Source organism: Poromitra crassiceps (assembly GCF_964638095.1).
Source record: "Poromitra crassiceps genome assembly, chromosome: 26".
In the NCBI taxonomy this organism is placed as follows: Eukaryota; Metazoa; Chordata; class Actinopteri; order Beryciformes; family Melamphaidae; genus Poromitra; species Poromitra crassiceps.
Window position 1 is genome coordinate 6,205,934 of NC_139640.1, and position 27,992 is coordinate 6,233,925.

Genomic DNA, 27,992 nt, shown 5'->3' on the forward strand with positions numbered 1-27,992 from the left:
TAGGCTATAACAGCACAGGACAAACACATGCTCCTGGCTGAGCCTGGGGCAGCCGACAGCATCCTGCCTGCCTGGAAGAGGATCTGGGGCTGGTCTGGAGGAAATAATGGCTGCATTTGGCAGTAGACAGATAAATTAGTCAGCAGCTCCCCCTACTGGCCATACAGAGGGCAGCACATAACACTTGAGAAAACTCTGCACAACCTGCAAACTCCTTCAGTCATTTGTTTTATCACTTTTTTATTAGACTGCATTTCAATATTCTGAGTAAAATGCCTTGGAGATTGCAGACCTACTCAAACTTTCTCCAGACCAGACTGCAGATGTTTATTGGGACAAGCCTCATTTTATTTTGTATTTATATTTTAACATCTGAAACCAAACTGCTTAGACAGGCTGAGTACACGTGGAAGAATAAATCACTCGGTGACAAAGTAAAAGCACAGAGTCGAGCGCTTTAAAGCCACATAAACTTTTATTTCGCTTTTAAACCCAAAGTGACAATTAAAACTCAAAAATCAGCGTTCACACAAACACAAAACCACTTTCAGACTCCTTTTTATTCAAGAACCACGAAGAGCAAAACTGAAAAACCGTCCAGGCATTTTCACCTGAGGACCTGAACACCTTTTCCTACTGAATGCAGGAGGAGCGGGCTCGGCCTTCGGCTGCTTACCTTCCAACAACGCCGAATGGCCGCGGCCCCGAGCTCCAACCACAAGCAGACAGAAAGCCATCGAAAGCAGAAATTAAACCACCGTGTATACGCACACATCACTCTGACGGCGCAAAGACATCATTTGAGATCCATAAACAAGGCCCTTTTTATGTTCAATCAACATTACACAAGGGATACCAAAAAATACTTTAATTTATAAATTAAATCTCATTTACATACATGTCTCCTCGAAAAAGCTGAAAAAAAGAAATACATTTTCTTTTGCAATAAACAACTTTTTTTCCAGTTCAGTTCACAAAACAAAGACCTGAAATCTCCAGGCGGAATCCAAATACAAAAATGTATTCAAGTGCAGCTGGAGGCCCAGCTCCAGCGCTACAAAAATATCTCTTCTTAAAAAAGAAAGGTGGGCGAGGTGAGTCTCAGGACACCGCGGCGTTCTCCTCCGCTGATACCTCTTCCTGCTTCACAGCGGCCGGCGTTTCCACTTCCTGTTCGACGGGGGCGGAACAGGAAGCTGCTGCTGCTTCCTGTTTGACGGGGGCGGGACAGGAAGTGACGGGGGCAGAACAGGAAGCTGCCGCTGCTTCCTGTTTGACGGGGGAGGGACAGGAAGTGACGGGGGCAGAACAGGGAGCTGCTGCTGCCGCCTCCTCTTCGTCCTCGCTCTTCACGAAGCTGGCGAGCGGGTGCTCGGCTAGCAGCCGGCTGGGAGACGGCGTAACGTCCATGAAGGACGAGGTCTGGAGAGAGACGGACAGGTTGGACTTGACTAACAGGGTATATGCAGGAAGTTAAATTCAATACCTTGTAAGACCTTTTCTAAGAGCTTAATAGAATATACGGTATTTTAAAAACACTTTCACCACATCAGCAATATGGGGTGTAAATCGTAAGTTTCATCACGATGCGGTGATATATAGATTCTTTGGACGACGATACAATATTTGCTGATATCACAAAGTCTGCCACGATACAATCTCCATTCAATTCAGGGGTCTGCGATCAATATGAGATGATATATGCCCATTTAACACCATCAGCTACAACATTTAATGCCTCATCTAAGACTTTTTAATACCTTTTAAGGGTCTTAATTTTCCCTAAATTGAATGATCAACTTTTAATACTTTTTAAGACCCCGCAGATACCCCCTGCTCTAAGGACTCATTACTGTACCGAATCATTGTATTTGTGTGCTGCAAATTTGTGCAAGGCAAATAAAACAAGTTGTCATTTTGATTGAAAAATTAAATTGTCCCTGCACAGACTGCAGTGTGACAGAAACCTGCTGTAGACGCTCATCTGCTTTCTTTCATTGTGTTTGTAGTGACTTTTCAATCAAATAACTTCAAAGAAAAAGTGTTTCCTTTCAATTATTTCCTTAGCTAGAAGAAGCGGTAGAGTTGTGTTAGCTAGAAGAAGCCAACTATTAAGCCAATAAACTTAATATAAGCCAATAATAAGCCAACTACTGGACAAAAGGTCAGCTCAAAAGATGACATTTGAGGACGTCATCTTGGGCTTTGAGGGAAAAAGTGATCGAAATGTTTCAGCATTTTGTGACATTTAACACACCAAACGACTAATGAATTAATCGAGAGATTAATCAATAAAGTCCATGACAGCAGACTGTACAGAGACAGAGTGAGACCTGGACCAGCTGAACATACTTCCAGTGAGCCCATAATGTCTCTGTTCCTCCTCTTCTGTCCGCATGTGTATTTATGGATCAATAACAGTGATCAGCTGATCTTCTGTCTGTAGTTGATTGATTGATTTTATTTTGCATAAAGAATAACAAAATCGAAGGGACGACATGCAAAAGTGTAAACACTTATTTCCATTATGGTCCCCGGTTTTATAAAAATGTGACATACAGTAACACATAACATCATATAAACCAGGGGTGCCCAAACTTTTTTGACCCAAGATCTACTTTTCAAGTAGCCAGCCTCCCGAGATCTACCAGTCCAGTGTCAACATCGCAAACGCACACACATCATTTCCAGCCTGCAGTAACTAACCTCACAACACTTTCTCGTTGTCCCACAACCACTTGACATTAGGGCTGTGAATCTACACAGTACACATTCGATTAGATTACGATTCAGAGGGCTACGATTCGATTACGATTATCGATGCATCTTAAATCGATGCATCACTTTTTCCCCCAATACATGATTTATTTTTTCTCACTTTACAATACAATTGCATTGTATTATGATCCATAATTAAAATAAACAACTGCATGTACTTCCATTATATTTTATTTTATTATAAAAAAATAAAAAATCCCCCCCCCCCCCACCCCAATGCCATGCGATCTACCACACTACCTTCGCGATCGACCGGTCGATCGACGTATTGGGCACCCCTGATATAAACAATACAGAACAGTCAACGATAAAAAAGAACAAGAGGTGACGGACATGACCTCTGTTGTACGGATGGAGAGAATTCCTGTGCTACGTCAGCTGATCAGACAATGTGTAGAATGTTACTTACTTTTTTATAGTCTTCATAACAGGAGGGATGGTACGTCTGAAGAGACAAACACACAAACAGGGTCAGCACACTGCACCGTTTATTTCTCTAAATTTTTTCTATTTTTTCTATTTCTAAATATTTCTCAGTGTTTCCCAAAGACTGCGTCGGGTCCCACAGATAAATTTGCAGAATTTCTTAATCACTGCCATAGACTGCTGATAAAATACACAAGATTCACCAATTTATTATTGTTTTTATTTTAAATTGTGGTTTTATAGTTTTATGATGTACTCCGTTGATTTTATCCATTGTAAATATTCTCGTATTTCAGTTACATAAACTGCCAAGAGAATATTCAATAAAGAAAACTTGAAACCCGTCTATCTCTTCATAATGGCTGGTTTACATATTCAAGATAATATAAGGTGGTGTGGAAATCGCAGTCAAATTTTAAATTTATGCACAACTTTGCTCTTCTCGCGATTTATAGATAAGGCCTATTGTGATTTGGGTCGTGATGGTTAACTGCATGAATATAGAGTGCCTAAGTCACGCCCTGTTCCGGGTTCCCCATGGGGCCTAGCCAGTGCATCCCCCATGTTTGACGTTTCGTTTCCAAAACCAACACACACAAAAAGGAGAAAAATCCAAGTCAAACGTTCTATGGTCCCTCGCGATTCATCTCGCACCGGAATTGCAGAAATTCCGTCAAGGCGTTCCTGAGATATCACGTTAACAAGCTTGAAAATGGAATTCGAGGGGTCACAGTGACCTTGACCTTTTGACCACCAAAATCTAATCAGATCGTCCTTGTGTCTAAGTCGATGTTTGTGGCAAATTTGATGAAATTCCGTCAAGGCGTTGCTGAGATATCGCGTTAACGAACATCGGACAGACAGGCATACAAATTGTTTTAATTGGTCAAACCAAGCAATTCAACTATACTTAGAATCATGAGACCATTTTTTACTAAAAAAAAAAAGGGGGGGGGAAAAAGCGGTGGGCAAATTTCGACTAGTGTTTTTGCTAGAAATGCCCATCATCTCTACCGGAAACGGAAGCAATGTGGAAGTGAGGCAGTTTCATTTCTGCGCCCTTGTTAACAGATTCGACCGGTCACACTGGCTGCCGCGTGGGGTGGGGGGGGGAGGGGCTTGCGGCCTGCGGCCTGCAGTGAGAGTTTCCACGTCTGGTCTATTTCTGACGCGAGCCGCGAGCGCCAGGCAGGAAGTCAGTACAAGTTGTGACGGCACACACACAGCGCTTTGGGTGTGAACGGCCAGGCTCTCGCTGCAGCTGAAATTGGCCGCTTCCGTTTCCAGTGTGTTTGAGCCGTTAAGTCCCATGCGGAAACCCTGGCAGAGGGCGTGACACACAGAATTATTGATCTATAAAGCTAACGCCATAAAAACTATTTGTGGGAAATCAGTGGACAGACACAGATTTCTTACAATTTCCAATCAATCAGTGTCCATGATTTAGTCAACCATGTGCACCCATTTGTTTACAATTTATGATCCGATGTGTTTTAGTGACAATACGAAACCTATGTGCTCCCTATAAATCATGCATGTAGAAAAATATGTATATTTATTCATATATGTATATTTATATGCAACTCTGTGGTGCCCCTGTTTGAAATGATCAATATAATATACATGTTGCAAAAAAAGTGAGCGTGGTCTACTAATCCACGGGGATGGTTCGGGTACCTCGCCCTCGGCCCGGATGGCGTCCCTCAGGTGCCACTCCTCCTCGTCCTCCTCCCAGTACATCTCGAAAGGCTCCTGGCAGATCTCACACGACTGAAGCAGAAGAAGAGACAAACAAAGAGTCAGTGCGCTGCCGAGTCAAGCTCTCTCATGTTCATTTACGACCGAAGGGTCGGCTCCCACAATTAAACAAATGCTCGCGCCCAGCCGTCTGTATTTCAGCTCTCAAAGTTGGTCAAAACAAATTAAGGCAGTAAAGCGGGTAGCCACTCGGTTCCCAACTTCCTGTGCCCTGTGCAGTCGCTTCATAGGTCCGGCTGGAAAACAAACTACCGTAAATTCCGGACTATAAGCCGCGGCTTTTTTCCCGTTTTTTGGCCTTTTTTGGCCCCTGCAGCTTATATAACGGTGCGGCTTATCTATGGATTTTTTCAGGAAAAAAAAAAAAAAAAAACAGAATTCTCTCTTCTTTAGCACTCTTTCTAACTATAAATCCACTTCTGTTTTAATTTCCTCTCTTGCCCTCTTTTCACCACACTGTATGACACTGTGTGCACTGTAAAAAAGAAACACAGGTGGTGTTGTGTTATGTTGTTTTGTTGAAATGTTAATAAATGGGAGCTTCCTCAAACAGCCATCTCTTTCCCGACAATCCCCTCTGTGCATGAACCCTTACATATGGTAATTAAACATTAAAACACAATAAAAAAAAATATATATACCATTAAAACACCCGCGGCTTATAGTCTGGTGCGGCTTATATATGTAAAAAACAGTCAACTTTGCAGGTGCGGCTTCTACACCGGTGCGCCTTATAGTCCGGAATTTACGGTAGTCGAATCCTAGCTAGCACCAGAGACGTTTGTATCAAGCAACAAATGGCGGAACATAGTCTCTCTCACTGGTCTGTCTCTCTGACCCGTCTCACCTCTCCCACCTGTCTTGTCTCTCTGACCCGTCCCACCTCTCCCACCTGTCTTGTCTCTCTGACCCGTCTCACCTCTCCCACCTGTCTTGTCTCTCTGACCCGTCTCACCTCTCCCACCTGTCTTGTCTCTCTGACCCGTCTCACCTCTCCCACCTGTCTTGTCTCTCTGACCCGTCCCACCTCTCCCACCTGTCTTGTCTCTCTGACCCGTCCCACCTCTCCCACCTGTCTTGTCTCTCTGACCCGTCTCACCTCTCCCACCTGTCTGTCTCTCTGACCCGTCTCACCTCTCCCACCTGTCTTGTCTCTCTGACCCGTCTCACCTCTCCCACCTGTCTTGTCTCTCTGACCCGTCTCACCTCTCCCACCTGTCTTGTCTCTCTGACCCGTCTCACCTCTCCCACCTGTCTTGTCTCTCTGACCCGTCTCACCTCTCCCACCTGTCTTGTCTCTCTGACCCGTCTCACCTCTCCCACCTGTCTTGTCTCTCTGACCCGTCTCACCTCTCCCACCTGTCTGTCTCTCTGACCCGTCCCACCTCTCCCACCTGTCTTGTCTCTCTGACCCGTCTCACCTCTCCCACCTGTCTTGTCTCTCTGACCCGTCTCACCTCTCCCACCTGTCTTGTCTCTCTGACCCGTCTCACCTCTCCCACCTGTCTTGTCTCTCTGACCCGTCTCACCTCTCCCACCACGTCCTGGGTGGCCCGGACGCTCTGGAACTCCTTCTCCTTGGCGGCCTCCTGGCTCTTTTGCTCCTCCTCCTCGTTCTCCTTCTCAAAGAACAGGCTCTTGGCTCGCTCCTCCAGCTCCGCGATCTCCTCAAACTCAATCCAGTCCTACACACACACACACACACACACACAGTCACACACACGGTTAGATTAAGCTGCGTAACACACTGCAATTTAGATGCGTAAGCACCTGCAGCTCTCTCCTTATTTCTCACTAATCACACGGCTGTTTACATGCTTTTGTGAACGGCTAGCTAGTTGTTAGCATAGCTCGCTGTTAGCGATCATGGATGTTCTCTCTCTCTCCCTCTCTGTAACATCTTATGTTTGTGAACTTTGCTGCGCATAACATTACTTATTTGCTGGAGTGCATGGGAGAAGTCTCCCCCGCTAGTGTTGATGCCCAGTGTGATGGCAGAGAAACGTGTGTAACGTTTATTTAGAGGAGGCACACACACTCAAAAAGACATGAAAAAAAAGAAATAATCGCACACTTTTGCGGTTATGTAATAATAATTATCGTTATCGACTGATATGAAATATTTTATATCGATATACTTTTTAACTATATCGCCCAGCCCTAGTAGAAGCTAAATGCTAAAATTGGCATCCCAAATTGTCCTTTTTTCCCCTAGTCACGAGTCACGACCTGGTGCACATTTGAATAAATGCAAGCACTTTCAATGACCCATGTCTAGTATTTATGTCTATTTTCAAAAACTTTCAAGGCCTTGATCCCCCGCCGGCCCCAAATTCACCACTTGCAATGATTTCAAGGAGCCGTGGGAAGCGTGTCTCTGACGTGTGCGACATGCAAAGCGTCTCTCACCGTCAGCGTGTAGTACCAGCGTCGGTGCGTGACCTTGCGGCTCACGTCCTTCTCGGAGCGGTTCTGCCGGTAGTGCCAGTCCAGGTGGTCGGCATATACGTCGGTCTGCGAGGCAGTGAAGCGCATGCCGCACGAGTAACACTGGATCCCCGTGTAGAGCTTCAGAACCACGCTGTCATACCGCCTGGGAGGAGGGGGGGGGGGGGGGGGGGGGAGAGGTCACACTACTGACAACACAACTGTAGTGATTATGTAACGGCACTAAGACTAGGGCTGATATTTAAGCAATATAGCATGAGAGCCAGTGTGTTGTGGCAAATATATCCCGCTGATCAGCTGTTATCCCACGAGGCGGCAAAAACGGTTTCCAAGTATGATAATATAATAATAATAATAATAATAATACTATAAGTCCGACTGGCATGTCATTCTGATGAGTCAGTTGAAACACTACTGTAAAGCGGGACCGCAAGAACGTGCGGGTGATTTGATTGGATCGTTCTGGAGACTGAAGTTGACATTGGCCAATCCTGGCGCTTGCTGAGAAGCTGAGAGCTTTCTGGAAAGCCCGACACGCAGCTCGAGCGCAGCGCTGCATTCTCAGCGCTTGCTGAGAAGCTGAGTGCTTTCTGCAAAGCCCGACACCAACTAACGTTACGGGGTTAAATGCGGGGTTAACAGCCTTTTTTTTTTCAAAGAAGACATTAGCCCGCGTCTATTCTTGAACAAAACATAATTTTCTGCGAAGTATTAGTGAAGTTATAAGCGAAGATCGTTTCACAAGGATCTGACAGCTGTCTCCGCCATTTGTTTTTCTACATTGTCATTTGAGGTAACCAAAGCCTTTTAGTAAGAGAGTTGCCATGGCAACTCATAACCCATGGCCATGGGTTATTGGAGTGGGTTACGGGATTTATACAATGGCTGTGAACCAATCAGATTGCTTGATTTGAGAGAGCCGTTTTATAATCAATAACAACAAATATCGCAATATTTCTTGAGCATCTCAATATTTTCCACAGCATCCACGTCAAAATGTACCGTTTAGGGGAATTCAAGTTAGCGGTCGCTTGGGCAATTTGTTAAAAGGCAGAAAGAATAAAACACAATTTGTCGTTTCTCTCTACATGGCGGTACTCACAGTTTCATGTCATCAATGTGGAAGCCGGTGAGATCTGGAAGGTCTTCGTCCTCTGGCTCCTCCTCCTCCTCCTCCTCCACCACCGCCGCTGCCACCACCAGGGCAGCAGGGGGCGCCGGTGAGGACTCTGAACAACATCATTACAACACAACTTATTTATACAAACACTGAAAACATACAAACACTGAGGACATACAAACAACACTGAGGACATACTGAGAAGAGGTCCAATCAAAAAGCAGCTCATAATACTCATTGTTGTCAGACTTATTACCTCCGTTTGTCTGCCTGCCCGTCCGCAGTGGGGAAGCAGGTGGTGTCAGATTTCCCTGACGACTATTCTATTTTATTTTCTTAACTAGTCGACTAGTCTATAAGTAAGAAAACACTCAGAAAACAGCCAAAACTGAGCGCAATTTAGGCCATGTCCACACGGAGACGGAACCAATCTTTTCTTTTCGTTTAAGAAAGGTTTTCCATAAACACAGAATCGTTTCAAGAAATGTGTGTATCCACATGAAACCGCTGTAGTATATATGCCAGGCCGGTGAGTGGCGCTGTAACGCTGCCACAAAGTACACCAAAAACAGAGAATAAGACAATCTCCTCAATAATGGCATTCAACCACTAGGGGCGCACAGAGTCTATAATGTGTATAATTCTATTTGATTGAAGTGCAGCAAAACAAAATGTGTTCACTGAACTAATAAGTAATAATGATGGAAACACCATCCAAATTAATCAGGATTATTGTTTAGTGGTGTAAACACTGATGCAAAAAGAGTTTCCTTCCAAACTGGCTGTTATGTGCAGTGCGTGTTTGTTGTGTGTGTGTGTGTGTGTGTGTGTGTGTGTGTGTGTGTGTGTGTGTGCGTGCGTGTTGTGTGTGCTGACCGGTGTCGGTGGGGGCGGGGCCTTCAGGCTGGGAGGGCGGAGTCTGTGCGGGGGGGATGATGCCGGTGGAGATGAGTTTGGACAGAAGGTCGTTCACATCCACCTGACCGAAGTGACTGTCCGGAGGCACGAACTGAGGAGCTGCAAACATAGACACGGAAAACACACGTTAACATGGGAAACGTTACACGGCAGACATGTTAAACGAGAAGCATGTTACATGAGTTGTGATGCTATTTTTTGTTATGTTTAACTCCATTGAGTTGAGGTTAGGTTCTCTGCCCGAACCCGAGACCGGCGGGAATTTTGACTATTCACCGGGCCCGTAGTCAGATCTATATTTTTTTAATATATATATATTATTGGGGTAATTTGGTGTGATAATCAAAATGTTATAGTATTGTAAGCTTAAAAGCTTATGTATTCATAAGACTGAACAGACAACATGGATATAGTTTACATCAACAAACCTACTAAGAAAACGACGGGTTTCGGCTGGGCAGAACGTGCACGGGGCTCTGGTCGAGCTTGTTTATTTTTTTTGGTCCGATCTAAGCTCTAATTGAGTTATGCTAACGGCATTAGCGACGTATAAGTCCGCTAGCTGTATGGCTAACTTTCGCTATGTTCAACTCTGAAAAATGACCTCGGCCCACTTTGTACTTGTAAATGAGCAGTCCGTGTCACATATTAACATATTAATATTTAACTTACCCTGTGGTCTGAAAGGCACAGCAGTCTGAGGCATGAAGGTCTGCAGGGCGGGCAGCAGGTTCACCTGCAACACAACACAACACACACACACACACAACACACATCAGCTTCACACAACTACCAATGCTAATGATGCTGTTGCACAAATGATCATGGGTAACCGTGTTCCTGGTTAACAGTGACACAGCAGGAAGTAAATAACCGATGACGTCACTGTCACTACTTGATCCGAGTCGCACATGCGCACTGTCACTGTCAACCCAAGCTAAGACTCGTGTTTATGACATGTCAGCTGATAGCTAGCGTTGGTGAAACCAAGTATTAGATATCCAGCTATGGAATTATATTCATAACCACTAGCTTTGGGGAACATATATGATTGGAAACAAAGTAGTATCCAGTCATGGAATTATCTATCACCACTTTATTATGACTTTATCCCCACTTTGGAGTTCTTTGCTAATAGCTATCAGTTGGCTAGCCGACTCGCAAACATTACAGATGAAGATAAAATGGCCATGGCAACATAAAAGCTTTAGCTGGCTATGAGTCCACATCACCTGTATGCTATTAAAGTGTGAAGTGATTACAGTTTTCTTTCCAATTGAAGATACACATTAATGGGTGGTAGTGAGCTAATGGCTAATAGCTAAAATGGAGCTCAGGCGACAGTGCGCATGTGTGACTCAGATCATGTAGTGCCAGCCACATCAGGTGACTGTGGGAGAATTTTTGGATGTGTAATGAACAGCAAAAGGCCAGTTTACCTGCGGCTGCATGGCGGGAGCGTTGGGGGCGGGGTTATAGAAAGGGGCGGCGGCCTGCTGGCCAAAGGGCTGCAGGCCGAAGGCTCCGCCCTGCTGCAGGCTGTGGCTCTGGTTCTGCTGCGAGGCGAAGAAGTGGGCCTGGGGGTTCAGGGGCTCTGGGAAGCGCTGGGCGGCCATGTTGAAGTTCTGCTGCGGGCCGCCAGGACCGTCGTACACGAGTGGGCCCAACGGCCTCATGGGAGGTTGCATGTTGTGGGGGGGTCTGAACATGGGCAGGCCCTGCTGGGCGAGGGGGTCGTAGCGGGGGGCCATGGCCTGGTGGGGCAGGTCGAACCGGGCCCCGGGCCCCTCGAACCGCAATGGGCCGGGCGCGTCGAACCGCAGTGGACCCATCTGGTTGGGCGGGCCGTCGAAACGCATCGGACGCTGCTGCTGGAAGCCCATTGTCCCGGGGCCCATGTTGTTGCCTGGCCCAGGGCCCATGTTGTTGCCGAGTCCGGGGCCCATATTAGCACCCATGTTGTTTCCAGGTCCGGGGCCCATACTACTACCCATGTTTCCGGGTCCGGGGCCCATACTACTACCCATGTTTCCGGGTACGGGGCCCATACTACTACCCATGTTTCCGGGTCCGGGGCCCATATTATTTCCTGGCCCAGGGCCCATGTTGCAACCCATGTTGTTCCCAGGTCCGGGGCCCATGTTGTTGCCGGGTCCAGGGCCCATATTGCTACTCATGTTGTTCCCAGATCCGGGGCCCATGTTGTTGCCGGGTCCAGAGCCAATATTACTGCCCATGTTGTTTTCGAACCGCCGTGGCCCGTCGAAGGGGCGCTGCATGGGGCCGTCAAAGTGTCCCGGGCCGGGCCCCGGTCTGTCGAAACGGCCCGGCTGCTGAGCAGCGGGACCGTCAAACCTGCCGCCGCCCTGCTGGCCGTCGAAGCGGCCGATGGCGTCTCCGCCCCTCATCACGGGCGGGCCGTCAAAGCGGCCGGGTCCTTCGAACCTGTCGGCCATGTTGTGTGGAGGCGGGGGAGCGCCGCCCTCGAACCTGCCGGGGCCCTGTTGACGGGGCTCGTAGCGGGGCGAGTCGTCAAAGCGCCCGGGGCCTTCGTAGCGTCCCGTGCTGTGGGGCCTGGGCGGACCTGTGTGCCCCGGGTCATCCATGTTGCGAGGCCTGGGCGGACCCGTGTGCCCCGGGTCATCCATGTTGCGAGGCCTGGGCGGACCCGTGTGCCCCGGGTCATCCATGTTGCGAGGCCTGGGTGGACCCGTGTGCCCCGGGTCATCCATGTTGCGAGGCCTGGGCGGACCCGTGTGCGCCGGGGCATCCGTGTTTTGGGGCCTGGGCGGACCCGTGTGCGTCGGGTCATCTATGTTGCGAGGCATGGGCAGACCTGTGTTCCCTGGGCCATCAAAGCGTGTGGGGGCGTGGACTCCGTCGTGAGGCGGCGTGTGTCCCGGGGAGTCAGCGTGCTGCCGGGCTGACGACAGCGGGCCGCGGGTCGGCGCTTTGAGGATGGACCGCGGAGGGGCGAGGGAGGGGGGAGGAGGAGGTGGCGGGACGTCCGGGGTCAGCGGGTCGTCGTCGCTGTGCTCGCTGTTGGGGCTCTCGAAGCGCGGGACGGGGCTCATCTCCGCAGAGTCTTTGTGGGGGGGCGGGGAGAGGCGCTCTCGCTCGTACGGGGGAGGGGGGCCCGGGGAGTGGTGGGGAGCGGGCGGCTCGAGGCCGGGCGGGCTCGGACACTTCCTGAGGAGCGGAGCGGCCGGGGGGGGAGGGGGGATGGGGATGCGGTCCTGCCGGCGGGAGTCGGGGTGGCGCGGGTCGTACCTCCTCGGAGCGTCGTAGCCGCTCTTCTGATCCTCCCGCTGCCGCTCGGTCAGGGGAGAGTTCCACTCTCTCTCACCTGCAAGGATTCAGAAACAGACGGGAGTTTATTGACATATCGACGAAACATTGATTGGAATTTGTGCGTGCTGCGAGTAGACAAAAGAATGACAACGACACACATCCGCAAATACAACACAATACAACAAGACAAATCCAGATGGGAGTGTCGACAAACGGCGAGCGACATGGTGAGGAGAGATTTTGAGTGTCGTGTGGAGGAGACTGACTGGACTCTCTGGGGTCGGCCCTCCTCCTGAAGCGCAGCCCCTTCAGCGTGGGGAACTCCTTGCCGTGGTTGTAATCCTCGATCAGGGGCGTCTGGAGGGCCGGCTCCTCGTGCTCCTTACCCTGCCGCTCCCCTACGAGCACAAGCACACTGTGTGAGAACCACATTCACCCAGAACCACAGCTTCACAGCTCGTTTCGTTTAATCCTGGCTTCCTCCGACATGCAAATCGGAGCGGTTTCTGACGAGAATAAAGTAACGTTAACGTTACGTCAGACTGTTCTCATCCCCCATCCCAAAGCCTTCGCCTCGGCCATTAGAGGCTGGGGAGCACTGCTGCACTGCTGCACTGCTGCACTGCTGCTGCGCGCGCCCCCGCGGCCCGGAGCTTGCCGCTCGTGCATGTGCATACCAGAGGGGAGGCGGCCACCACCGCCTGACTGGCCGGGGGAGAGTGCTTCCAAGTCGGACTGATAATATAAACAACACCATTTGAGCTTATCCAGGTAAGATATTAATAATGTAATGACACGTTCAGCGGGAAACTAACTATAATTAAGACATGTGCGAACTTTGTCGACGTTTGGTTCAGTATTTTAAGAGCAATGAACTGCAAAAAAAGCCATGAAATTAGAGGGGGGGAACACGGACGGAGGAATCTACCAGAAAAATACTTTGTGGGGGCTCGTCCGGGACCTATATATCGAATTATTATTATTATTCATTAACTTCTCACCTTGCCGGTCTCTGGTTGGTTGAGCGTATTTGTGGGGTGGGTGGGCGGGGCCTCTCCCCGTCAGCCCCATCTCCTCGTCCTCCTCCGGGCTGTCCTCGCCCTCCCAGTCGCCGCCCTCCTCCCCGGGCCGGCGGGCCACCTGCGTCCTCCTAAGCTGAGACTTGTGGGCAAAGTAGGACAGCTGGGCATCCACCAGGGGGCGTGTCTGCGGCGAGGGGGGCGTGGCCAGCAGCGGCTGCTTCTTGGCGGGGAACTTGTTTGCCGGCTGGTCGTCCGGCGCCTCCCAGCTCTCGGAACGCTGCTGCTTCTCCTCCTGGTACTGGAACAGCTGCTTGATCTGATGGGCTACGTTCAGGAAGTCCTCGTGAGAAATCTCCCCGTTTTCCAGACGCTTACTGGCCTGGAGGCGCGAGAGAGGACAAGAGTGGAGAGAGAGAGAGAAACCATAAGAGATGAAGTGATTTTACACTTATTTTGTTGGAATTGTATGTTCTTGAAATTAATGATAAAATATTTTTCAGTATATTGTCTTATCGTCAAGAATATCATTATCACAGAAATATCCTGAAATATTATTTTAATACTTCATATCGTCCACCCGTACTCATTAGCTACTTGCACGTAGGGCTGTTTGATTTGGCCTAAAAAATCTCAGATCTTTACTCCCAAAATTGTATTTTTTTTTAATACTATTAGACTTCTCTAACCATTTGTTGCCTTGCACAGCTCAAAAAATATTTTTTCCCTCATAAGTGACACAATTTATGCTTTACTCTAAAGGCCTTCAGAGTGACTTTCCAGCATCCCTCCCTCTTTAGTAGCCACTAGGGATGTTCATCAATAATCGAAAATCGATAATTGATTGTTAAGGAATTGATTCGATTACGTGGAATTTTTATCTATTTTTTATATATATATTTTTCAAATCAAATAGGCCTAAATGTGCTGAAACCATAAGATTATGAGCTTCCCTCATGGAGCACCATTACCAGGCGGATTGAAAAGCGCTTCATAGCGCATGGCACATAGGTATTTTGTAAAAAATATATATACAGTATATTTATATTAAAAAATATATTATTATTAATATTATCGATAATTGATCGTTAATTTTCGTGAATTCCGATTAAGGAAATTGGTTCAAAATGCCCATCCCTAGTAGAGCTGCAACTATCGATTCTTTTAGTAATCGAGTATTCTACCGAATAATCCATCGATTAATCGAGTAATCGGATAAGAACCCTTTTTTGTGTTTTCAAAGGCTTATCGTAAATATACACCAAAAAATAAGATAAATCTCTTCAAATAAACAACTACATTAGTTTCTTTCTTAGAAAAAACAACATTTTGATTTTTAAATGGCATAGAACTGGCAGTGGCACCATTCATCTTTTCAACCTGACGTTTGAGTTCTTCCAGTGTACAGCAACCGTTAAATAATATGAATGAATGGCTTACTAGCTAGTTTACATCCTTCATTTACCTTACAGCTGCATGACACACACACTCTTTCTCTCTCACACACACACACTCACTCTCTCACACACCAACAGGCTAGTGTGATCACACACACACACACACACACACACACACACACACACACACACACACAAAATGCTGTTAAATTAGCCGCTAACGTTAATGTTAGGTTGAGCTTTGTATTTCTCACAGAAAACGGTCCAAACTTCTCAGAGAGAGCGGTCGGTATTCACTAAAGCCTTCATATCTCAGGCTCTGTAGTACATAGAAACATAAAATAAAAAGCATTTGAGAGCTTAACCCTTTGGCTTTTCGTATTATATTTGCTCTAATGTTCATTAAAAAAAATCTTAAAAATCTTAACCCCAAAAAATAAAAAATAAAAAGATTCTAATGCATTTTAAGACATGTTAATAAAGATTACGACAAATGTAACCCTTCCAAATAAAAAGCCACGGGTTTAAGCTGTCAAATGCTTTTTATTTCATGTTGATAGCTACTATACAGGCTGAGGAAATACGTTATGTTGAACCCTTGACAATTACTGCAGCTAACGTTAACGTTAGCGATCTCTGTTTTGCAGTCGTTGTGAAGACAGTGAAAAGCCCCGTTATCTAACAACTACAACTGCAGTGAAACAACTTATCCAGCTAACGCTAGCTAATTAAATAACGTTATCTGATGTTGTAGTCGATGCCTCTCTCAACGTTACAGCCGAGGAGGTGCTGCTAACATTAGCTGCGGTGCGCTGCCTGCTTCATTCACCCTCAGCCTATCTAGTAATACGTTACAGTCTTCAGCATTTAGCTACTGTAAATATATCTTGTGTTTGACCATGCTTCCTCAAGTTTGAGGTGTTTCCCTGGCCAGCTTTGCAATTCACATCACAAATGTTGCAACCAGTGTTGTCTGAGTCTATCTTGGAAAAGTGTAGCCACATTTTCGGGTGGTCCCGTTTGTTGACGTTTCAGGTAGAGTGACGGACTGACGTAATGCGCTCTGACGTGTTGCCTTAAGGTTCCGTCGGAATTTCTATTTTACCCACTCTCTTCTATTACTCAGATGCGTGTCGAGGCGAATCATTTTGGCCTCGATCAATTTAATTATTCGAGTTATTCGAGGTACTCGAGGAATCGTGACAGCTCTAATCCCTAGTAGCCACTAATTAATTCGAATTACAATTCAAAATCAATTGATCGTGCAGCCCTACTGGCAGGGTACAAAAATTGCAGTCGCCAAGTGCCAAATCATGCGGGTAGATTTCCCGTTTGTTGAGAAAATCTCAGAAGGTGATCTGCCACATGTAAATGTCTGTACCAAAATAGTCATGGAGTAAACGACCGCACCGCGGATAGATGCCTCCGCCGACAAGTGAGCAGTCAACATGGATGTCTGTCTAGACTTTGACGCCCATATCTACTGCAAAAACTCAAGCCCTTGACACACCAAATTCACAAAAAAATGTCAAGGACCCATGGGAACCTTGAATAAAAGGCCTGGCAGGTCAGGCAGCTCACCCTCCTCAGCAGATCTCTCTTGCTGGCTGAGTTCAGGGCGTCCGGTATCTGCAGGTTGGCGTCGACGCTGAGGCGGTGTTTGGCGGTGCGGGGCGGGGCCGGGCGCGTGGGCGTCAAGTTGTACGAGGCGCGTCTCAGAGGGGGGCCGGGCTTCCCGTGGGACTCCTCCCCCAGCTTCAGACTGACGGGACAGACACACAGCGGTCAGCAAAACAAATGCACCCACATTTTTTTCAGTGATAATAACCGAAATGGCTGATAAGAGAACCGATGTCATATTTTTCTATTTGAAAAAGAAATTGATACCCAGTAGTTTCTGCACACCACAAAATACTACAGACACAAAACTATAACATTTACACTCAAATAATCTATGCTAACAGCACAAGCAAGCTAACCACTCCACTCAATCACTGACGTTAAGCTCAAGCGGTCTCTCTCTCTCTGATGAAACCCCTCTCCTTACTTTGTGGACTCCAGAGCATTATTTTGAGCAGGGGTGTCAAACGTACGGCCCGGAGGCCAGAACCGGCCAGCCAGAGGGTCCAATCTGGCCCACAGGGTGACTTTGCCGTGTGAAAACGGCACTGAGAAGTCCTTCAATCCAAGTTGATGCACTTGTGAAGGCTATGAGGGAGGTTTCAGGAGCACAACGGAAGCAAGTAGCCTATTCATGTTTTCTGCATTCATCACTAAATGGTCAACTATTTTCAGTAAAGAAAGAGGTAGGGCGTGCACATCCGCTTGTAAGGCTCAGGTGCAGGACAAAAAGCAAATAACATAGAAAATAAATAGAGTCCGCACACTGAATTAAAGTCAGCTCCCAGGTCAGTTTATTTTAACGTTTCGACTACAAAGACCTTTTCTGATGAAGACTTTGTAGTCGAAACGTTAAAATAAACTGACCTGGGAGCTGACTTTAATTCAGTGTGCGGACTCTATTTATTTTCCAACTATTTTCAGTACCCTTGAATATAGGGCACAGTTGCCATCAATTGTAATGTACCATTCAGTGTCAGACAGTAGATTTGTTCATTTGTTTTAATTATAGGCCTATACGGTAGTTGAGATAACCCTCTGAAAACGTGTTCTTAAAATATACCTGTAATTCTTTAAACACTAAAAAGGGTTGGAGGTGTTGTTATTTATACAGTAGGTTATTATGCATTGATTTTCTTTGCCTGGCCCACTTCAGACAAAACTGGGTCGTATGTAGCCTGTGAACTAAAATTAGTTTGACACCCCTGATTTAGAGCATTGACTTTTATAGCATGGGGGAAAGGGCTGTGTGTAAGGTGGCCATAGGTGCACAGTTGCCCAACTGTGGAGCAGGCAGACACTAAGCATGTGAGCTACAGGCGAGCACGTAAAACGTGTGAGCTACAGGCGAGCACGTAAAACGTGTGAGCTACAGGCGAGCACGTAAAACGTGTGAGCTACAGGCAAGCACGTAAACGTGTGAGCACGTAAAACGTGTGAGCTACAGGCGAGCACGTAAAACGTGTGAGCTACAGGCGAGCACGTAAACGTGTGAGCACGTAAAACGTGTGAGCTACAGGCGAGCACGTAAAACGTGTGAGCTACAGGCGAGCACGTAAAATGTGTGAGCTACAGGCGAGCACGTAAACGTGTGAGCACGTAAAATGTGTGAGCTACAGGCGAGCACGTAAAACGTGTGAGCTACAGGCGAGCACGTAAAACGTGTGAGCTACAGGCGAGCACGTAAAATGTGTGAGCTACAGGCGAGCACGTAAACGTGTGAGCACGTAAAACGTGTGAGCTACAGGCGAGCACGTAAAACGTGTGAGCTACAGGCGAGCACGTAAAACGTGTGAGCTACAGGCAAGCACGTAAACGTGTGAGCACGTAAAATGTGTGAGCTACAGGCGAGCACGTAAAACGTGTGAGCTACAGGCGAGCACGTAAAATGTGTGCGCTGCGCCAACAATATTTCTAGTATATATTGTGCATCCCTGCATGGATATAATATAATGTGACATGAGGCTGAGAGTGGTGACTCACTGTTTGCTCTCCTCCCAGGCGCTCCTCCAGCGGTGCGGTGGCTCCTTGGCCTCCTTGTTGTCTGCGTGGCGCGGCGAGTGTGTGTCCCTCTCCTCGCCCGGCCTCTTGATCCTCCTGCCGTCTGACAGGCTCTTCTTGGGGGCGGGCCTGTCCTTGGCGTTGGGGGCGGGCCGGTCCTTGGCGTTGGGGGCGGGCCTGTCCTTGGCGTTGGAGGAGGCGTGCTCATCGTGGATCCGCCGGGCTTTGGGGGGTTTGTGCGGCGGGGGCGTGGGCGAGGAGGAGGAGCTGCTGCGGGCGTGGCTCTTCGGCCTCCTCTTGGGGGAGTCGGTGGGCGAGCGCGAGCGGGAGCGCGTGCGAGAGCGCTTGCGGGCGTTGGTGCGGGCGTTGCCTCCGCTCTTGAAGTCGGGCTTGTCGGCTTGGCGCGCTTCGTGTTTGGTGGCCGAGCCGTTCACCAGCTTCCCTTTAGCCTTCTGAGGCCCGCACTCCTCTCTCTCCTTCTTGTCGGTGCATCTCTTCTTCTCCCTCAGCTCGTCCTCTCCGCTCGTCTTGTCCTGAACCCGTTTCCTCTGCAGCAGCAGCAGCCGCGGGTCTTTCTTGGCGTCCGTGGTCTTTGGCCCCTCCCCCTCAGACAGCCTCTTGTTCAGGCCTTGTTTGGCCATGGGAGATGGGGATTTGTATTTGGGCTTGTCCTCGGGAACCTCTTTCTTGGAGGCCCTGTTCTTGTCCGGCCTGCCGGGTTTCTCTGGCGTGCGTTTCTCCGCCGTGTGGGCGGGGCCTCCTGCAGCGAGGCCGTCTTTCTTCGCGGGGAGCTGGTCTTTGGGCAGGGGGACCGGGGGGCCGATGCGGTTGAGGCGAGGATCCCGGGTGGGGGGCTTGGGCTCGGCCAGAGGAGGGACCCAGGGCCGGACCACGGGCACCGCCGGCTGGGCAGGGGCCGAGGGAAGCACCGGAGTCGGAGTGCAGACTGGAGCTGGAGGAGTCAGCGCAAACCCCCCCGCCTGCAGGAACACAATAATCTCTCTCAAACAAACCACAACAAATCCTCTACTTCTTATTCACACTGGGATGTTGTTAACAATCATCCAAGATCCAGTGCTGTACGCTTACTTTATTAGGTAGCAGTGGTGCTAGCAAGCTAAAGATTCCAGTAGCACAAAGACAAATTTAGTTGCACACACACACAGGTGGCGATTATACACGTTTTATTGGTCAAAATTAGAATAGCAATCTATGTGAATTTCTCTGGTTATGGAAGTTGTCATCCTTTATGTTGCATTCGAGTCAGTGATGTCACTTGAGCAAATTGTGATGTCGTCAGTGAGGTCACTCAAGCAATTGTGATGCCACCAGTGATGTCACTCGAGCAACTGTGGTGTCATCAGGGATGTTACCCGAGCAATAGTGATGTCATCATCAGTGATGTCACTAGCAATTGTGCGCCGTGGAGCGGAACCGGGCGCCGCCTTATTGTAGTACTAAGCAGGGCCTAAAATTCAGCGCTGGATGGCGGTTATTACCGCATATTTTGAATATGACCTTTACAGTCGTCAAAAAAGTGAGTGCAGAGCAGCATCCTAATGACTTTTATGACTCGGGCGATAAGCTGTTTTGCAAATTCTGTCAACATAAAGCCAACAAGGTAAGCTTGCTAATGTAACGTTAGGTAGCCGCGACGCACGACTAAAGGACTTTCCTTTAGTCTTTTATAGTTGCGCGTCGCAGCTAAACGTTACATAACACTGACAAAGCTGTTAACTTGTAAACAAGCAACTTACATCGTGTGAGATGACAAGCAAGATGCGGTGAGGAAGAGGGGATGACTCCTTGTCATGTTCCAATAATCCATTATGATGACCGAACGTAATCATTATGGTAAACAAAACTTGCATCCAATAACGTTAGCGTACTTACTTGGGAAAGTGAAACCCACTCCGCTGTCTGTCAGACAGTGGGGGAGGGCTGGGTGGGAGTATTAGGCTACTCCACATGCGCTCTGTTTACAAACGTGTGTACAATAAAGATTTAAAGTGGGGGGAAATGCCTTTGCCCTGTCAAACAGCTGGAAGACAGACATCTGAGAGGGAGGCGCACCCCACACTTTGAAAATCAGTGCTCTAGAGTGAAACCTTTTTGTGTGGATTGCCTAGATCTTATTAAATAGTGGACATTTATTCATTCCCACTTATTAGACACTATTTCTGATGGTAAAATTGTAGTAAAAAGCAAAACACATAATTTGGGATTTGTTGCTTTTCTTCTCCGTTGTACCGTATTCGTACCGAACCGTGACCCCGAAACCGAGGTACGTACCGAACCGTGCCTTTTGTGTAGCGTGACACCCCTAGAATAAACACAGGCTGTTTGTGCGGTGTGTGGGAGAGACATGGTGAGTTGCAATGTTTGATACTGTATCCAAAAGTATGAACTATGCATTATGCGCTTAATACATCCTCAACAGCCCCACAACCCCACGGTCTGCAGCAATATTCTCAATTTTAAATCAGTCTGTGGTGCCAAAAAGGTTTGGAACGCCTGGACTAAAAGACTAGAAATCCGTTTGTATGTGCATATTAGTGTGAAACAGTGGGGGTTCGTACCAGCTGGGCCTTGGTCTGCTCCAGCTCCAGCTCGATCTTCTTCTGCTGCAGCTCCAGAAGCTGCTTCTGTTTGGACAGCAGCTGCTGGCGGATCAGCTGCTCCTGCGTCAGGCTGGCCGAGCTGGGGACAGGGACGGGGACAGGGACGGGGACGGGCACCGGGGCAGCGGCAGGCTTGGGGGCAGCAACCGGCTGTGGGGTGGCAGCCCGTGGAGAGGGCGTCTCATCAGACTGGGGGGGAAGGGGGAGGTTCAAGGGGAGGACCAAGCAGAGGCAGAGTTTAGGTCCCAATTAGAAATGAACAATTACAAATCAATCCATCAAATTTGCAGTGTTAATTTGCTGCAATTAAAGGTGCTAAGTGGTATTAAAATAAAATAAAAAATAAAGTGTTAAATAGCTCTACTTTCTGACAGCCATCACTGATATTAGGGATGGGCGAGAGTACTCGGGTACTCAATTGTATCGTCAGTACTCGAGTAACGTTTCAACTGTTGGGGTACTCGCCCCACCCCCCACGTGGATCAGGATACAGCTAGGCAGCATGGCACCGCATAAGAGGAATGTAAGCTGTTAAAGTTAAACTTGCAAAACAGACATACCAGTTTGACGCTTAAGGGCACAACGAGAACGTCAACGGGGGGCAGATGAAAAGCAGTTTCGCATTACAGTAACTTGTTTGCTAGCGGTAACAAACGGCGTTGTAGTGATGCCGTCAGGGCAGAGATTTCCCAGCTCGTGGCTGAAGATGTGCTCGCTATTAAGGGAGCATCTCCTTGTTGCGGAGCCGGAGTAGCCTACAAGCCACCATCAGAGAACAGCTACGAGGATGGAGAAGACGTAAGAGGACAGCGGAGTGAAATTGGGGCTGATTTGGAAAGTGCCGATAAGGTGGCTAGCAGTTAGCAGCTAGGCTAACGTTAATCACTTGTTTGCAGTGAACACTTTTTGGCAGAAGATCAGACGTGGTAATCAGTGGATTTACCTAAGAGTGACCATACATGACATGTATTGGAAATATATATATATATATATATATGAAGAGTTCATTTGCAAAAACAGGTATCTCCGTTTGGATTTTTTATCATTTTATTTTATATATTGATGTATTTATACTGCAAGTCATTTATTTGGGGGATTTTTTTATTATCAATCATAACTAAAACATATTCATCTGATAATTTCCATATAAATCACGTCAATAATGTTTTCTATGTGCACTCCAGGGAGTATCAAACAGATGTTTGTTCATTTTAAGAATGGCGTTTACCTGTTTTTGCAAATGAACTCTTCATATATACACACACAATGTGTATATATATATATATATATATATATATATATATATCTAAATTAATATATATATATATATATATATATATATATATATATATATATCTTTCAGCACCTTTAATTGCGTAAGTCCAACATGGACTTCTAGAGAAGTTGTTAGTGCTGCAGCTAATCTGTGGTCTCAAACAAACCTGCACACTGACACACATTTTTTTCTTAAGCAAAATGAAAACGAGAACAAGGAAAAGGGTTGACGATATAAATCGCAGTTTAAATTGCAATTGCAATACTGTCAAAAGAATTGCCATTCGATTTTTTTTCAATGCCATTCAGGCCGGGTCAGAATACAGAAAGCTGTTATGGTTCCGTTGAATCCACCCAATTGTGCCATTTAAATTGACACTGGGTTGCAGAACTTTCAGTCACATGATTTGGTTGAAGGTGCCTCCACATACACACCTGCAGTAAGAACCTTGGGTTGACGTGTATGCTCTGGGGGGCGGGGCTTATACACACCTGCAGTAAGAACCTTGGGTTGACGTGTATGCTCTGGGGGGCGGGGCTTATACACACCTGCAGTAAGAACCTTGGGTTGACGTGTATGCTCTGGGGGGCGGTGGGGGGGAGGGGCTTGATGGGCCAGGCGCCATCCTGGGCGTTGACGCGGACGTCCAGCGCATACAGCTTCTTCAGAGGGAACACCTCGTCCCAGGTGGAGCGCAGCTTGAACAGGCTCTTTCTGATGTTCTCGTCCACCTACAGACAAGAGGAGAGACCTCAGGGAGAGAGCTCCCAACCACACAACCTAGCAACATCACATTTTAAAGAGGGCGGGAAACATTTGATCATGTGACTTAGTTCATTTGCATTTCACCTCAGACAAGACGGGACACCGCTTTCAAGTCTGACATTTACCAAGACTTTCTAGAAAGATGACCACTTCGCAACTAGGGCGCTGCTAGATGTCACTAGGTTGAATCTACAGTACAGTTGTAAGGATTTTTTAGTGTTTTGATGAATCTAAACGACCACAATCAAAGTCAGAAACACAACAGCATATGCCGTGAGCCTGTTACAACATCTAGCAGTGCCCTAACTGGCGAAAAGGTGAAACGTTGTCCATCTTGCTTGCAAATCTCAGTAAATGTCAGACTTGAAAGCAGTGTCCGGTCTTGTCTGAGGTGAAATGCAAATGAACCAGTCACACGATCAAATGTTCCATGTCCTCTAATGCAGCATGGCCACTTCCGGTTGTAGTCATGTCACTATATCTCGAGTCCAAGTCCCCTAATGTACGAGTCCAAGTCCAAGACTGGGTCGCCAATGTTCAAGTCAAAGTCGAGTCTCGAGTCCCCAGTGGCTCGAGTCAAGTCCCCATTGCCAGAGTCCAAGTCCGGAGTTACTGAACACGAGCGTGAATCCTCATGTAGGTGCAACACATGTGCCTGTCCTTACACGAAATTGAATAATGTAATATCAATACCGTATTACAAAATCAATTAAGAAGTCCCGAGTCCTCGTCTCCCAACCTTCGAGTCTGAATGCATAAATGTCAACGTGCGAGTCATCAGTGCTCAAGTGCAAGTCAAGTCACACAAGTCCTGAAAATGTGTCCCGGGACTCAGACTCGAGTGCAACACTACTCTTTAGCATGGTAAAAGGTGGGGAAAATAATTTCAGAAAATACAGCTAAAACACCTTTGGACCGAGTGATATAACTTAAGCATAGAATATCCAGTGCCAAAGCGATGCCTACCACCAATCCTCCCAGCACTTTATTAGTATAAATGCATGATGGCGTTAAATACATGAGGGCAGAATGCAAGAGACTACACAGAACAAGCAAGCAACACAACAACAGGAGAGGTCAAGAGGCTGCGAGGGATAGTTCACATGTTTTCAAGTCTAGCCTGAGCTAGACGTACTGTTTGGTAGAATTCTCTCTCAGATGACTTTGGATTCATTTTTGTCCAACTTTCCAGAGCTACTCCGAGGAACAGCATGGATCGTGCTGAGAAAGAACTTTACCAATCAACATCATCATCGGTAGGTGCCACTAGACTTTAAAAAAATGTGAACTATCCCTTTAAGGTGTAAAAAAGGCTAAATGGCAATAGAGAAAAACGGTGTGTACCTTGTCAAAGACACATATAAATGAAGTGACTAGGTTTTTAGCAAACACTGCACGGTACTCCCCTCCGACATTCTTCACTATGGAATCCACTAAGTACAAAACCGGAAGCTTCTCGGAGGGTGGCGCCTGGAGCAATAGAGAACTCAACAAGTTTAGAAAACAACAGGGGGTTAATAGCAACATTTCAGAGCATCACACACACCCCCCTCATGATACCCGCCCCACCCCACACACACCTCAAAAAGACTGTAAAATCAAAATGGGACAAGTAACAAAAATTTTTTTTTTTTTTTTTTTGTGGAAAAAGGTCAATGTCAGAAGCGTCTCCACCAGGCAGGGAATCAGGCGAAAAGTCCAGAGAAAACACTTCTTCATACTGGGGGAAAAAAATCTTATTTGGACAGAGAAAATGTTGCTGCCATTTCATACACTCAAGTCTTGATGAGGGACGAGATCGCCTCAAAAAAACAAAAACACGTCTTCGGTAGAAAGTAATGTCTGTTCTGTGTCCACAAAGTCTGATCAGGGAGAAAAGTCCTTCAGCAAATCAGAAGAAAAACAAAAAGGAAAATATTCACAGCCGTGCTTCAAGTGTCGAAAAAAAATTTCGCCCTCAAAAAGTGTTGATATAGTTGTGTCCAGTGGTCAAGTCGTCCCGCTTTACCGCCAAAGAGGGCTTGTCGCCACACTTTGTACTTTACCAGAGACAGAGACTTGAGTCATCTTCACAGGCCAAGTCACTCTGTCGAAAATGTTACCCATGTCAAAATGTTTTCCCCTTTCGTTATTCAAAAACATTGCTAACCCGTTAAAAACTAGGAGTGGACAGGTGCTTGTTTAGGCATTTTGTAAAGGTAAGATGCTGCATTTAAACTCCACACACTAAAATGTTGCAAGGCTAGTGCGACTAGATAGTGACTGGGCAGTAGTGCCACAACCAATGTACCAAAACTGCTTCTACTGAGTGAAGCTCAATGACACCAGGCAGGCAGTGGAACCAGAGGCATACCAATAAATTACACTGGGAAATAAAAAATGACAAAAAGCACATTTCACATTTTTTATTATAACATTTTTAACCATTCATTGACATTTTTCAAAAATAATTTTCAAAAGATTCACTACCAATGAATTATAGCAGAGAGAAACGATCTGGTCAGGCTAATAAGTAAAGTTTAGTTTTCTTTAATAAACTTGAAAACTAATATGTTTGGCCAGTTGTCAAAATGCAAAACACTGACCACAAAGATTTATTTGTATCTGAGGCAAACTGCTGACTGCAATGCATTTCTATAGGGGGGAGGGGAGGGCTCTGACTGTTAAATAGCAGCTAAACGACAACATTTATTAACATGAAACGACTGAGTCAGAAAACAACGAACACAGTGACAACTTCTGATGTGAGAGCGAAGTTAATGAAGACCTGGGCTGGACGTGTGAAAACCCACCATCATTTAATTACAATACGTTTTACACCACGAGAGAATGTAGTAGAATGACTGTTGTGAGCATAGTTTCTGTTATCTCTCTAACGTTACCTACAATACAGACAGCCATGGAGTTCTGGACAAAATCATAATTAACAATTTACTCAGATTTGGATCCAAGAGACATCTCGTCAAAATATGGGGGGGGGGGGGTCATAGACCTTTAATGTGGACCAAATTGGTCCTATATGGAATAGGTTGAATCACTGCTGTAATGTCGCAATGACACTTTGGGAGTCTGCCTCTCTGCGCGTGTTTTTACAGCAAACAGCCTTTTGTTGCAGTAAAAACCCATTGAACTCGTCCACGAAGCCATTCATCGCCAATAGGGCCACATGGATCCTCTCTTACTAACATGGTCAGTAGTTTACCACAGGACAAATTACTTTAATCACGACTTTAATATTCATTCCCCAGGTGGATTTTCACTCCGGCGAGCCCGAGGCCAAACTGCTGCTTTTAACGTTACTTTAAAAACCAATGAGGGAGAGTTTCGATCACAAAATGGCTGTTGAAAAACATACTGTTTACATATCGATGTGATGTCAATGTGTTAGCCAGTTATCTTGTGTGTGTATATATATACCGTTAACGCTACAAATGGGAAGTCAATGAATGCCATGCTACTGCACAGCGTTGCTATTTAAACGTTAGCCAGCATAGCTAGCAACGAGTGTAGGTGACATGTCGGTTACATATCGATGTGATGTCAATGTGTTAGCCAGTTATCATGTGTATATATATACCGTTAACGCTACAAATAGGAAGTAAATTAACGCCATGCTACTGCACAGCGTTGCTATTTAAACGTTAGCCAGCATAGCTAGCAACGAGTGTAGGTGACATGTCGGTCGTGTACGCGAACGTTAGCCGCCATGTTGTTTTAGCTACCAGCTAACTGAGCTAACAGGCTAACTGAGCTAACAGGCCTGAGGGCGGCCTCTGATGACAGTTGCGTCGACACAAAGCGTAATGTGGATAAAAACCTGGCTGATTTGAGCTTCAATAATCTGGACGATATCCTTGGCGAAGGCGATGTTCTCCTCGGCCAGGATGGTGAGCATGTTGATGTGCGGCTTGCTGTTGAACGTCAGGTCCTCCAGGCTGGACTGGTACTCTCTGCACGCGTCCTCCCGGGCCGCGGCCTCCATTTGCCGGGCCTGGGCCTCCATCTGGACTCGGTACAAATCTACACCAAGCGGGCGGATAGCATAACTACCGCTAAGGAGGCAGTCCATCAACACACGGAGCTAAGCGCTCGCTGCTGTGTGTGTAAACAGCACAATGTGGAGGTGATTTCTTCTGTTCTGTTCCTCCTCGTCTTTTTCCGCTCGCTCGGTGGGTGGACAAGATGGCGACTGTGTGCTTGGCTGTATTCTGACGTCACGCGGAGGCGGAGCGATTTATATTGGGCGTGACGTCAGCGCCATGCCATTGGCTCGTCTCGGGAGCTCTCGACCCCTCTCGTTTGGTTTCATTGGTGCGAAAAAGTAACAGCCAGCCAAATTGGCCAATCAGAGCGAGGCTCTTACGTAACGCTCAGAATGGAAGCCAGTACAAGTAGGCCCCAATATCATAAATCCCACTGTGATATCATCAGTGATGTCATAAATCCCACTGTGAAATCATCAGTGATGTCATAAATCCCACTGTGACATCATCAGTGGTCATCAATCCAACTGTGACATCATCAGTGATGTCATAAATCTGACATCATCAGTGA

At 47.0% G+C, this 27,992-nt stretch overlaps 1 protein-coding gene across 1 annotated transcript; it reads right to left on the reverse strand.

Moving 5' to 3' along the window:
- Positions 1-853: 853 nt before the first annotated feature.
- Positions 854-27,612, reverse strand: pcf11 (PCF11 cleavage and polyadenylation factor subunit). Its single transcript, XM_083661365.1, has 17 exons — positions 27,256-27,612; positions 24,783-24,908; positions 23,222-23,404; positions 21,356-21,586; positions 18,759-19,756; positions 16,737-16,917; positions 13,741-14,140; positions 13,006-13,137; positions 10,888-12,794; positions 10,121-10,184; positions 9,407-9,547; positions 8,513-8,639; positions 7,372-7,555; positions 6,492-6,647; positions 4,882-4,974; positions 3,188-3,223; positions 854-1,422 (listed from the first exon to the last, which is right to left on the reverse strand). The coding sequence occupies exons 1-17, from the start codon at positions 27,505-27,507 to the stop codon at positions 1,102-1,104; spliced, it is 5,532 nt and encodes a 1,843-aa protein (XP_083517491.1). The 5' UTR covers positions 27,508-27,612; the 3' UTR covers positions 854-1,101.
- Positions 27,613-27,992: the final 380 nt, after the last annotated feature.

What these genes read in the sequence shown, in the direction of transcription:
- pcf11 (XM_083661365.1), bottom strand. Translation starts at nt 27,507, where the DNA reads ATGGACTGCCTCCTTAGCGGTAGTTATGCTATCCGCCCGCTTGGTGTA. An exon ending in AGCAGACCAAGGCCCAGCTG is followed by an intron (nt 19,757 to 21,355) that starts GTACGAACCCCC and finishes GTGTTCCTGCAG; the next exon opens with GCGGGGGGGTTTGCGCTGAC. An exon ending in GTTATGAAGACTATAAAAAA is followed by an intron (nt 1,423 to 3,187) that starts GTAAGTAACATT and finishes GTCTCTCTCCAG; the next exon opens with ACCTCGTCCTTCATGGACGT.